General features: G+C 38.6%; 1 protein-coding gene across 1 annotated transcript in view; it reads left to right on the top strand.

The window, feature by feature from the left end:
* Nucleotides 1-12,945, top strand: part of AR (androgen receptor) — a 210,869-nt gene that overhangs the window by 163,561 nt on the left and 34,363 nt on the right. The window contains exon 3 of the mRNA XM_047092579.1: nt 3,547-3,663. Coding sequence (XP_046948535.1) covers nt 3,547-3,663 — 117 coding nt within the window. The remainder of the gene's footprint in view (nt 1-3,546; nt 3,664-12,945) is intronic.

Here is a 12,945-nt window from a genome sequence, read left to right as displayed (position 1 = left end):
TGTTGGAAAAGTAGGATAAATAGGAAAGAAGTAATAGCAACCCAGTGATTATACATTGGTTCTGCTATCATTTGAGGAAGTTGGTAATTCAGGCAGGAGAAGTAGATTGGAAACAACCTTGAGAGGTTTTTCCATCCCATTTTTGTTCCTAATCCAAACTGTACAGATGAGTTACAGTTCCATTTTTAGGAGATTCCTTCCATATCCATATTTGGGAACCTTCACCACTTGTGTTACCATTAAGTATCATTTAAAACTTTAGAGTCACTATTCTGCTTCAAAGAAACACATATTTCATATTTATGCATTTATATGATTTAATATGTTGTATACTTTATATGTTCACACACATATACACAAAGATTACACCCTATTGTGGGTGTACACACACACATTCATTCACACATACATGAGTACACACATATGTGTAAGAATGTTGTTTATACATATGTTGCATATGGCTTGCAATAGCAGTGCCTAATACTGTGTTAATTGCCTTTATTTTTTGAAGGGCTGTAGAAAACAAAGAGAAAAGATCAAATGACTGTAGATATAAAAGGTAATGTTACAGCAAGTTACTATCCTAAAAGGAGGGAGTTGAGGGTGAAGAGATAATTATTTTGGTTAATTTCTTGCTTATTGTTAATACTTGTAACGTTTATATAAAAGACTCTACAAATATGTTATGGATAAAATCCAGATATCTTTTAAGACTCCTTGAGCTGGATATGGAATTCTTGAATTACTGTGTTATTGTACACCTGAAACTAATGTAGCACTGTATGTGAACTATACTTGAATTAAAATAAAATAAAGAAATAAAATAAAATAAAATAAAATAAAATAAAATAAAATAAAAAAGACTCCTTGAGCTGGAAGAGATTTTAGTGATTTTCCAGTTCAACCTATCACATTATGAATGGAGCTGAGAGGCTAAAGGACTTGTGCAAGGTCATATGGTGAGTTAGTAATAAAACTGAACAAGGATTCAAATCTCATGACTTCCAGCCTAGTGCTTTCTCTGTTATCTGGAACTTAAACATTTTTGTTCAGCAGAGATTTTCCTCTGTAACCTCAAAAGTGAGTACAGTGTCTGGCCCATAATAAATGCTCAATAAATGTTAAATTAATACACAATGGCATTGGCTGTACTGGGCTTTGCACTTATTCCCAGGTAAATTATAAAGGATATCTGTGTTTTAAGCCAGGAGACATTCTGGGACAAAATATTAACCATAGCTAGGGAGATGATCTGAGTTTCAAATTGAAAAAACAAATTCATACTTTTTCCACTGTAATCTTCTTCATTCACAGGATGGTTTACTTTTAGCAGTGGAATCTAGAACTCCTCTGGGAGCCCTAATCCTTTGGCTCTGTAACCATTCCTTTGCAAACTTGGGTTCAGGAGCTAGTATTTTCCTGTGGAAGAAGAGATTCCTCAAAGAAGTATTCATAACTTGACCCTATTTTTACTAATTAATGTGACAAACTAGTCCTGAGGATTGCAGCTGCACCAAAAACTGGGGATGTCCCCATTCTAGAACATCCATGGCACTGGAAGTGAACCCACTGGAATTGGATACAGGGCCTCCCCTCTAGGAGTTGATACTCAATGACTGAATGGCACTCACAGCAACATCCTTTCTGTGCACAAATAAGAATCTGCAGTTTGCAGCAGAAAAAGGCTGTTAGTAAATTATGTGTTCTGTTAATACAAATGGTAGAAAGAGTACTTGTTTAGAGGCCTTAGTTTTCTCATCTGCTAAGTAAAAATAATGATTGTACCTATGTCAAAGAACTGCTGAGATTATTCATTTAAATGGGATATGTAGGGTCACCTAGGTAGCTCAGTGGGTTAAGCGCCCGACTTCGGCTCGGGTCATGATCTTGCAGTTTGTGGGGTCAAGGCCTGCATTGGGCTCTGTGCTGACAGCTCAGAGCCTAGAGCCTGCTTTGGATTCTATGTCTCTCTCTCTCTCTCTCTCTCTCTGCCCCTCTCCTGTTCACACTGTGCCTTTCTCTCTCTCAAAAATAAACATTTATTTTTAAATAAATGACATATGCAAACTTGCCAGCATAGGCTTGGTTCATAGCAGGTGCCTATTAAGTAGTAACATTCTTCCTTCATAGGTCTCCAGTTGAGTATTCTTCAGGCAAGTCACATTCCCAGAACTCATCCTTGGAATGAAAGGGTTATACTGGAGTAGTTTTTAACAGTTCCTTCAAGCCCAGCATTCGGAGTCCTTTAACAAGGGGAAGGGAATGAGAGAGTAACAGGGTGGAGAGGAAGGAAGGAAAGAAGGAAGGAAGGAAGGAACAGGCAGATTTTCCTGACCTGGCTACTTGTGAGTCTCCTACATAAAATAACCTACTATAATACAGTGTTTTCTGTGCCTGATATGTACATTTTATGCTGAAAAGGGAGGGAAAAGCCAAGCTATAGCTAAATTTATGTGTTTTTCTCCCGCTATCAAATAGCAATTGCTCTTAAATTTTTCTTCCTTTTCCCTACCACAAATATGCTTCCTCTGCTAAAAGAAGCCTCCCTAACATCACAGTCTCTCACATAAACTAAAGCACAGCAGTAAATGAGAAGGACTTGCATAAAGAAGTCTTGCATGTTTCAGAGCAGCAGGATATGTATGTCTGTCTGTTTATGCTGGCTACTCTGTATACCTGTGGATCACCATTTGTGTATTCATTCAGTCAGTATTTGAGGGCCTACTGTATGCCAGGCCTATGTTAGGAGCAAGGAGGCAAAATGTTGTGTAAAATATGTATTTTTTAATGGACCTCCATGTCTTTATCTGAGCAGCTGTGATCCTGAAGATCTCTGAGTTTGAACACATGTATATGTTTCTGTGTATCTGTGACAGCTCCAGGAGTACATGACAGCAATCCCCGCCCCCCACACTGGCTTCAGAAGACTTCCCTTTGCCTGGTGTGATTCACTTCACAGGCATTGAGCTTTATCTCTGTTTCGTTTTTATAACTTGCAGGATTGGGGATATGATAGCTAGCAATTTAAAAACAAGTAGAAATATCATGGAGTTCTTTCTCATAGAAGTTTTACCTGTTTTTTTTTTATTATGAAAAATAAGCATTCTGTTAGCTTGAGTATGATCCTTTGCATAAATACAGGGGTCAGGAGGAAGAAACACTGCCTAAGCCCAAGTCTCTGCTGTGCCATGCTAAAGGAGTGGTAATTTCTGCCATTGATCATTTTCCCATGGGTGTTCGTGGCTTTCAGTAAAGGTAGAATGTCTTATTTTAAAAAAACATTACATAGTTCTTATCATGAAGGGAAGTATCAACAGGACCTCAATTGTTCATATTGATTAAAAACTCCTATGAAAACCAAACAATATAGCATAGAATTAAACTAGCCTGTGTAATTCTGTGTGATCAAATTCTTTAGGGCCATTCTCTGTCCACTTCTCTTATCTGGCAGGGTTATCTTTATGTCTTTTCTGCCTAGAAATACCAAAGGAGAGAGATTCTGGAAATGCATTAATAGGGTGTCTACTCTTCTGTTTGTTCTCCTAGGGAAACAGAAGTACCTGTGTGCCAGCAGAAATGATTGCACCATCGATAAATTCCGAAGGAAAAATTGTCCATCTTGTCGCCTACGGAAATGCTATGAGGCAGGAATGACTCTGGGAGGTATGATACTTTTCTCCCTTTGTCTTTCTCCCTTTCCTTCCCTCATTCTCTTGTTCTTGCTTTGAACCAGATTTTCCTCTTTGGTGCTTCCTAGGTGGCCAGCCATACTCTAGATACAGGCTGACCCCTTCATATCCAATGTGGCTATCAGCCAGCTGGTGCCTTTCTTTATCCTTAATGATGTCACACCCCACTCTAGGGCTTAGCATAGGAGCAGAAGATGTGAAGGATCAAGTCCAATCAGGGGACAAGTGAGTGTGGAGTCAGAAGACACAGTGATACTGGCCTTATGTTATTGAATGATGGCTAGGATGAGAGAATTATGGAATTGAGAATAGTCACAGGTGCAGGATGACCTAGGCACAGGCTGGCCTGGAGCAACCAGGAATATCCTCAACTAACTACTCCTATATTGTAGGGCTGGCCATCTGGAATGAGAAGCTGCTTCTCTTTGGAGCCTATGACTAGACTGCCAAGCAGAGCCAGTTTTCTATCCCATATGTCCCAGGGTTGAGCAGGCCTTTTAATCATTTCCTTTTCTTTGCAAATCTATTGATAATTTCCAAAATAATTTCTTCAATAGCACTGTAGCTTTACAGAAGGAAGATGCAGCTTTTTCAAAGGCAGCCCTTCAATTTAAGGCTCTCTGTCCCCTAGTCTGTGTCTACTGTGAACACTGTCACCATTCCAGAAAGTCTTGGCTTACACTTATATTTCCCCCTCCAAATTCATCATTTCTTCATGTATATACCCGCACAGTGGCATGGTACTCTCTGCTGCCTGATGCTTCCAAAATGAAGCACCTTTCATGAGAAAAGCAAGCTCATTAGTCTACTTTGATTTGGAAATGGGACTTGAAGAAAAGCAAGCTCATTTCTGAATGCCTGAAACTGTAGCCTCCTACCTGATTACTCATTATCAGCTTGGAAAACCCAAGATCCTAGAATCCTGCCATTTCCCCTCCCCCTCTCAAAGCTAATTTAGTGCACTTGTCCATCACTGGCTTTCTGTGAGGTGCTCAATACTTCTATCCATGTGCATTTTTATATAAACCAACTTGTTCTCTATGTGTGGGTCTTCATGTTGATAGCTGTATCCTCCCCTCCTTTACAGGCCAATAATAGTCTTTACACAGACCAAAGTCCTACAAATAACTCAGGTTCCATTTGAAATAGTTGTAACAGAACCATCTCAAATAGTGGCTAGTGCTCCCAGACATGGCAAGCAGATGCTCTGTGAGTAATCTTCCAGGCAGCCACATCAAATGAGACTCAAATATCTGAGAAAGACCAACCTTGTTCTTGTTTGCTTATTATACTCCAGAGAAATCCTACAATTGTGTCTATGGTGGGGAAGAAGAGGCAGGACTGGGGTGGAGAAATGCAGAAGGAAAGCCAGGAAAGATGACAAAGGAATAAGAGGGATATAAATAAAGGGAATAAAAGGGATAAGAGGAATTTTTCTTCATATGAATGTTACAACCCCTAATGCAGTCATCTCTCAGTATTTAGCCCTCTGTCCATTGTGTGTAAGAGATAGGGGCTCCCAGGTAGAGAACCTCTTGTTTTTCAATTTGATAATATGAATTGCAAGCCTGCTTTGATGCAGGTGAAGTTAATGATAACAAAAGTTCTCATAAAATTTGGGTCCAAATCTTAAAATTAGTTTCATGTTTCAGCCAACATCCTCCATTATAAAGCAGTCTGTGACATGATTATAGTGAACCCTTTTTGAAAAGGAGTCTGTGCATCTGATAAACTCCTATATTTAAAGTGTACAATTTGATAAGTTTGACACATCTGTACACCTTCCAACCAAGATAATTAACATATATATCACCCTCCAAAGTGGTTTTACCCCTCTTTGTAACTCCTTTCTCTCTCTTCCTTCCCTGCTTCCCAACCCCACCTCTAGACAACTGATCTGATTTCTGTCACTGGAGTTCTGTTTGTTTTTTTTTCTACAATTTTATATAAATACAAACACACAGTATGACCTCTGCTGTCTAGTTTATTTAATCAGCATAACTATTTTGAGATAAATTCACATTGTTGTATGTATCAATAATTTATTCCTTGATACTGCTGAGTAGTATATCCATAGTATGGATATACTGTAAATTATTCATTCACATATTGATGGATATGTTACTTGTTACCATTGTTTTTCTCCCCATTACAAATAAAAATGCTATGGACATACATGTACAAAAAAAAAAAAGAAAAGGAGTCTTTGTATACCAGATAATTTCACTTCTCCATATATCAGTCAGGCATAAATCTGTAAAGTTCATGGAGAGAGTGGTACAGTAAGTTTTCAAATTGATTTATTGGATAGTGTGCTCAAATTTGTATGGGCTTGGTCAGCACAATGAAAAGAAGATGAGAGGTACTGTGAATGACTTTCATTTCAGTTCAATTTCTATGATATTTAGAAGCACCATACTAAGCAACAGAGTGCAGGCTGGCAAACTTGAAGAAATGTCTACAAGATACAAGGATTCTTGATATTGTGTAAATGGTCTTACCTTTGGAGTCAGGCAGAACTAAATTAAAGGCCCAGCTCCATTATTTACAGTGCTTCCTTTAGGCCTCAGTTTCTTCATCTGTAATTTAGAGATATCACTCACAGAGTCATGATGAATGTGAACATCTTTGGTAAATGACAACAAGCTAGACAAATGTGAGGGCTTACTATGACAGTGAGGTCACTAGTAATTTAGATGGTAAGCTGTTTAAAGCAATTACCAGTTGGCTTTTACCCTGAATTACTTGTCATGCCCTATAATATGTAACAATTACAACAGGCAGAACATCACCAGAAATCACTTCTTATCACCTCAAACTAAAAGTACCATCAAAATCCTGTTTGGAAGCCAATCCTAGTAATTAAGGAATCATATATTCAAATACCATGCCAGTAACATCCCAAGTGTTTACCCACTTAAACACCATTGTTTGAAAAACAAACCTTTCCATTTTGCTAAAGTTATTTCCATGTTCCCTGATTCTCTGCTGCAAGCCCTTCTCAAGTTTATGGTTAACTTGCAAATTCAGTGTACAGTACATCTTTACTCAAAACAATGGAAAAACTATAGAAAGCATAAATGCAGAGTGGCTCTTTAACGTTTATTTTATTTTTGGGACAGAGGGAGACAGAGCATGAACGGGGGAGGGGCAGAGAGAGAGGGAGACACAGAATCGGAAACAGGCTCCAGGCTCCGAGCCATCAGCCCAGAGCCCGACGCGGGGCTCGAACTCACGGACCGCGAGATCGTGACCTGGCTGAAGTCGGACGCTTAACCGACTGCGCCACCCAGGCGCCCCCAGAGTGGCTCTTTAAATACTTTAGCAATAGACTTCCCTTCTCATAAGATTTGGTTTTGGCATAGACATTCTTATCACATTGAAGAAAAATTCATATAACTTTGTTTTATTCTTCCCATCAGTAAACTCAAAATGGTAGCCAGAAATGGGAACTAGGAGTATGGCCTTGGGCAGTCCCTTCTCCCCTCTGAGACTCAATTTTCCTATCATAAAATTGAGATAATGAGATTTACCAAAGACCTGTATGGCACTACCATTTTGTGATTCTATGTCTAAAGTCATAGAGAAAGCTTATTAGCCTTTTTGTGGATTATGTATCCATTGCCCTTAGAAGTATAGATAGTCTAAACTTGAGTATTTTGACTTGAATAGTAATTTTAGCTACCTCAGATTACACCTAAGTAAGATATATTATGTGTCCAAAAATATACTGGATGTACAGATTATTGAAGGAGTGGAGGGCAGAATGGTTATCCTTGTAAATTAGAGAAGCTGGCACACTACAGCTGATGCTTGCTTGGTCTTGAGACCTCAAGATCTCTAACTGACTTTCTCTGTAGTGTTCATCTACTGTTTGGTGATGGGATCTCCATAACTCAGAGATACTTAAAGCACATAGCTTTTTTGTTTTTGCTTCTAGGCCTATCTACATGTTCACTGTTCCTTTTTTTTTTTTTTTAGGAGCTCTTGGTATTTCTTGGTGTTTCCAGGGGTGGTTGGATTCTCAGGGTGGATCTCTTAAAGACTGCTTTCAGGCTATTAACTAACTGCCCATTAACAACTAGAATAGGCCTTTCTTTGAACCTGGTTCATTTATTGCTGCTTTTGGAAAAGTGCACATTGCTAACTGCTTCAAGAATCTAAACCTCTTGCCTACTTTTAGCCTAAGAAAATAGTTATAAATATAACTTTCCAGAAAAGGACCTTCTCTCTGATGAATTAGCTGTGGGTTTTTCACAGCCCATAGTCAGAGTAAGTGCACAGCCATCTCTCACTTTTGTCTACACTTCCCAAGGATATACTTAGAGTTTCCAAGGTGTAATGAGAAAGAAATAATTGCCCTGACTTGCCATCTTATCTCCTAACCCTCCCCTCCTCACTGAAACCTCCTATTCCTCCCCATTTTTCTTTTTGCATTTTGCAACTCTTGAGTCCTCAGTTTTTAATAAATGACATTGGCACCTGCTTACTCCCTCTTTTCCTGGACCATGGAAGATGGTGGGCCTTTCAGGAATATCATGTAGCAGCCAAACCCAGAAGAGGAAAATAAACCTGGAACATGTGAGAATCTAAAGTGTTCAACATTTTCTTCAGAGGTTACTTTAGCATATTTGAGAAGTCTCTTTCCTACTAGAAGACTGAACTTTACATCTGAGACTCAAAACTGTTAGCATTTCTGCAGGTTTTAAACAACCTCCAGGATTCTCTAGTTGAGAAAATGGCTCAGGGAGCCCATGGCTATGATCTGATGTCATCATGTACACTATGAACATCTTTGTGGTTTCCAGTGTTGAAGACAGTCTTGATGACAGCTCTTTTGTCATTCTCTATGCTCAAGAGCAGCCCTGAATTGCTGCTTCTGGATTGCTGTTTCTGAATTGCTGCTTCTGGATTGCTGATTCTGCTTCTGGATGCAAGAGAGTGATTCCAGTGATGAAACACTATTCATGGCATGGGTCTTTGGAAGACAAGTTTCACAGCATTTATTCATCCATCTATTTATCTGTTCATCCTTCCAAATAGCCAACTAGCTAGTCCTTTCATCTTTCCATCAATTCACTCATCTATTTATCCATTTGGAAAATATTTTTTAAGATTATTTATTTATTGTTGAGAGAGAGAGAAAGAGTGAGAGTGACCATGTGCATGAGCATGCATGAGTGGGGGAGAGGGACAGAGAGAGGGAGAGAGAGAGAATTCCAAGCAGTTTCCTCACAGTGCAGAGCCAGACATGGGGCTTGAGCTCACGAACCGAGAGATCATTACCTGAGCCAAAATCAAGAGTCAGATGCTTAACCGACTGTGCCACCCAGGTGCCCCCATTTGGCAAATACTTATTGAGTGCCCACTCTGTGCCAGACACTATGGTAGATATTTTGAGAAGCAAATCTCTGACCTCAAAAATTTAAACAAAGGGAGACAGACAGTGATAATACATCCTAAAGGATAAAAAGAAATTACTAGGAAGAAGTTGGATGAGACAGAAGGGAAGGGGAATTCAAGGCAAAGGACACAGTTTGAATAAATGCACAGAGACATAAGAAAAGCACATTGAGAGTTTGAGGAATAGTAAGTAGTTTAAAATGGCCAGATCTGGGGAAATGGGGATGGTAAGCTAAAACCACATTGAAAATGGACTCCATTATTATGCTAAAAGATTTGGAGTTTAGGAAGCTGAAGATCTATGACATGGGATAGACCTATTCATGTATCATTTTGTGTGTCTGTATGGGTTTTTTTTTTTCCTTCCAAGATTTTATTTAAATTGAAGTTAGTTAACATAGTGTAGTATTGGTTTCAGGAGTAGAATTTAGTGATTCATCACTTACATATAACACCCAGTGCTCATCCCAACACGTGCCCTCCTTAATGCCCATCACCCATTTAACCACCTCCCCTCCAGCAACCCTCAGTTTGTTTTCTGTAGTTAGGATTCTCTTATGGTTTGCCTCCTTCTCTGTTTTTAATTTATTTTATTTTTCCTTCCATTCCCCTATGTTCATCTGCTTTGTTTCTTAAATTCCACATATGAGTGAAATCATATGGCATTTGTCTTTCTCTGACTGACTTTGTATGTTTGCTTTTTAAAGACAATTAGTGGATTGCAAGTGTGGTATATAGGTCATGACTTAAACTTTATAGAAATACACAGTAGACCAGGGGCGCCTGGGTGGCGCAGTCGGTTAAGCGTCCGACTTCAGCCAGGTCACGATCTCGCGGTCCGGGAGTTCGAGCCCCGCGTCGGGCTCTGGGCTGATGGCTCAGAGCCTGGAGCCTGTTTCCGATTCTGTGTCTCCCTCTCTCTCTGCCCCTCCCCCGTTCATGCTCTGTCTCTCTCTGTCCCACAAATAAATAAACGTTGAAAAAAAAAATTAAAAAAAAAAAAAAGAAATACACAGTAGACCAGGTAGAGAAAGAAAAAAAAAAGTCTAGCAGCAAATTTTGCTAAACAGCTAGGATTGCAGCCTTGGTTCCTGGGTTAGTTGCCTCCATTTGGTTTGATACCTGCAAGTACTGACCACGTACATAAGTCCTTCCCTTATGCAAACTTCTTGCCTTGGTCTAGGCAAGTGTTTCCTGGCATGGGTTCTGAGAAAACTAGTTCAATGACATGGTCCATGAAAAATGATTTTTAAGGTCAAATAATTTATACAAACCTACATATTATGGTCCTGCTCAGGAAAATTTATAGTATATTTTAGCGTAACACAGACCTTGGCAAGTACTGCAATAAAGTAACCTGAGGAGCTTGGTAACTCAGGATTCCTAGTTTAATTCAACCATAGAAACACTATTTTTTTTTCATATAACACCTGTTAATATCCTACAAAACCACTGTTTAATGGAATACACTTTGGAAAACTTGGGTATAGATACATAATTTATCCTATAGGCAGACAACACCCTTAGCCCAAGTCTTCTATTTTGTATATGTGTATGCCATTGTTCACCAGGAGAATCAATCAAGAATGGCTTCATGACCAAGAGTAGACCATCCTCACCACATCTCAAGAGTATGTACCAGAGGCCACTAAAACCACTAAAGTAAACCATGTTGGGTCTGAAATATTCTTTTCATGCATAAAGCATTATTATACATAAAGCATACATACATAAAGCATACATTATTATACATTATTATACATATACATACATACAGCATTATCATCGAATTCATCTAATGGCCACAAGTACAGCTTCCTGACTCAAGAAACATGCTAGACCAGTTATTTCTGAGAAATATAATTACTTCCAACATCATACAGAATAATCACTAAATATTTTGGATATCCAAATATTCTTCCCTAAAAAGATTACTAATCCTTTTGTGCACTTTTTAACCAACCTTTCAACATCTATCCAGAACCTCATTGAGGTGCTACCATATAACCTTTTTGCTAAAGTAAGAAGCCTATAAATCACATATTTGTAGAATTTGGGTCCCACTTCCCACCCAGTGATTGAATGCCCTCTACCTCTTGTTCATCAGGCAGCAGAGTATCATAAAAAATCAATAATTTGTAACTCAGTTACTGGGATTTTCTCCCTTCTCCTTTGACTCTAATTAAAGCCCTAAAAATCTTCAGCTTGGAGATGCAAGTGGTAAGTCTCAATGCTACTCCTACACACGATTCTCAGATACCTGAGTGCTCCTACAGATCTGCATAACTGAGGAGCAGAATTGCCCCATGAACTTTGATATCAGTGTGCACATGTGACTCAGCACTTACAACCTCTGTTTTTCTTTCTTTTATGTTTTTGGATTTAAGAAGTCCTGTGGTATAGTGGAAATAGTGTAATGCACTCAGTACAGACGGGCCTCATTTCTAGTCCTGGCTCTTCCACCTACTATCTTAATGACCTTTGGCAAATCATTAGATATCTGAGCCTAAGTTCCCCAGCTGTAGTATGGGAATAATACAGTCTTCCTTACATAAATGTTGTAAGTTTATAAAGAAACATTGTAGGCACACAACATATATTACTGTACCTTCCACCCCTATTTTGGATGATAATTGGCCTGTGTGCTCCCAGTCACCACTGGGGCCTACTCTTTACTATTACAATGTAGCCTTTGTACTGGTTTCTTGGTTCTCTGGTCTCTGTATTACCTTTGAATCAACTCTTGAAATCTGTTCTCCATGGTCTAGATTGCCATCCTCTGGTTGATTACATAAATACTTGGTGACACATTGGAGGGAAAACGTTATACTTCTCTCTAATTATAGCTCTCAAGCAAACTTGTATGTGAAGAAACCAGAAACTGTATCTCATAATTCCTTCCAACTGAATTATCTGGGACAGCACATACATGTTGTAGTCTGTCTTGGTAAATAATTTTTTTCTAGTCATCAAAATTGATGATTACCCATATCTGGTACTTCAATGAGTATCTTACTTGTAAATTTTCCATTTAAAATCCCTGAGTTTTTAAAGTGTAGTAGGAGCAGAAAGATTTTATTGTTGTTTACTTTTGCTGTAAGTGCTCTAAAATCCATCAGTTGCTCTTGAGAGAGTAAAATGATGTCATAAGAATTATTTTCTGAAGGCAGTAGGCAGAAAGCTAAGAGTACACAGCACACAATAGGTCATATATACAAAGGCAAGTATTTTCTAAATAAAACAATTCAGAAAAAAATTATTTGAAATAAAATAACTGCTTGTTTGAAAACATTTTACTTTTGATTTAAAAAGATAGCCAACTGCTCAGTTGGTTGAGCATCTGACTTCGGCTCAGATCATGATCTCACAGTTTGTGACTTTGAGCCCTGCGTTGGGCTCTCTGTTGTCAGCACAGAGCCTGCTTCAGATCCTCTGTCACCCTCTCTCTCTCTCTGCCCCTCCCCAGCTCATGCTTTTTCTCCCTCTCTCTTTTCCTCTCTCAAAAATAAACATTAAAAAATTTTAAAAGATAGCCACCTGTTTTCACAAATTGTATAATGTGGTCCGTAAGATCACAAAAGCGTTTAAGATATTTTCTTATTGAACCAAACTTATACATAGGCAATTTACTTGAGCAAGATGCTTTTTTAGAGAATTTTGCACATCCTTTGGGATCATGTTTATATGATGTAGAACTAAGGGAAAAAAAGTACACAGCCACTCTGAAATCAGTAGAGCCTTCAGATTGTCTATTATTGATAATATTGCCATGACAACAGGTATCTAGGAAGTAAACCAGAAACAGCATCACTACCATGGATCACATATTTTCTAGAATCAGGTTCCATTTTCC

Source organism: Lynx rufus, unplaced genomic scaffold (genome assembly GCF_022079265.1).
Source record: "Lynx rufus isolate CCGP_SWC_20201006 ecotype Redwood Valley unplaced genomic scaffold, mLynRuf1.p SCAF_30, whole genome shotgun sequence".
Lineage (NCBI taxonomy): Eukaryota > Metazoa > Chordata > Mammalia > Carnivora > Felidae > Lynx > Lynx rufus.
The sequence above is the reverse complement of the archived record's forward strand: the minus strand, read 5'-3'. Positions and strand labels throughout refer to the sequence as shown.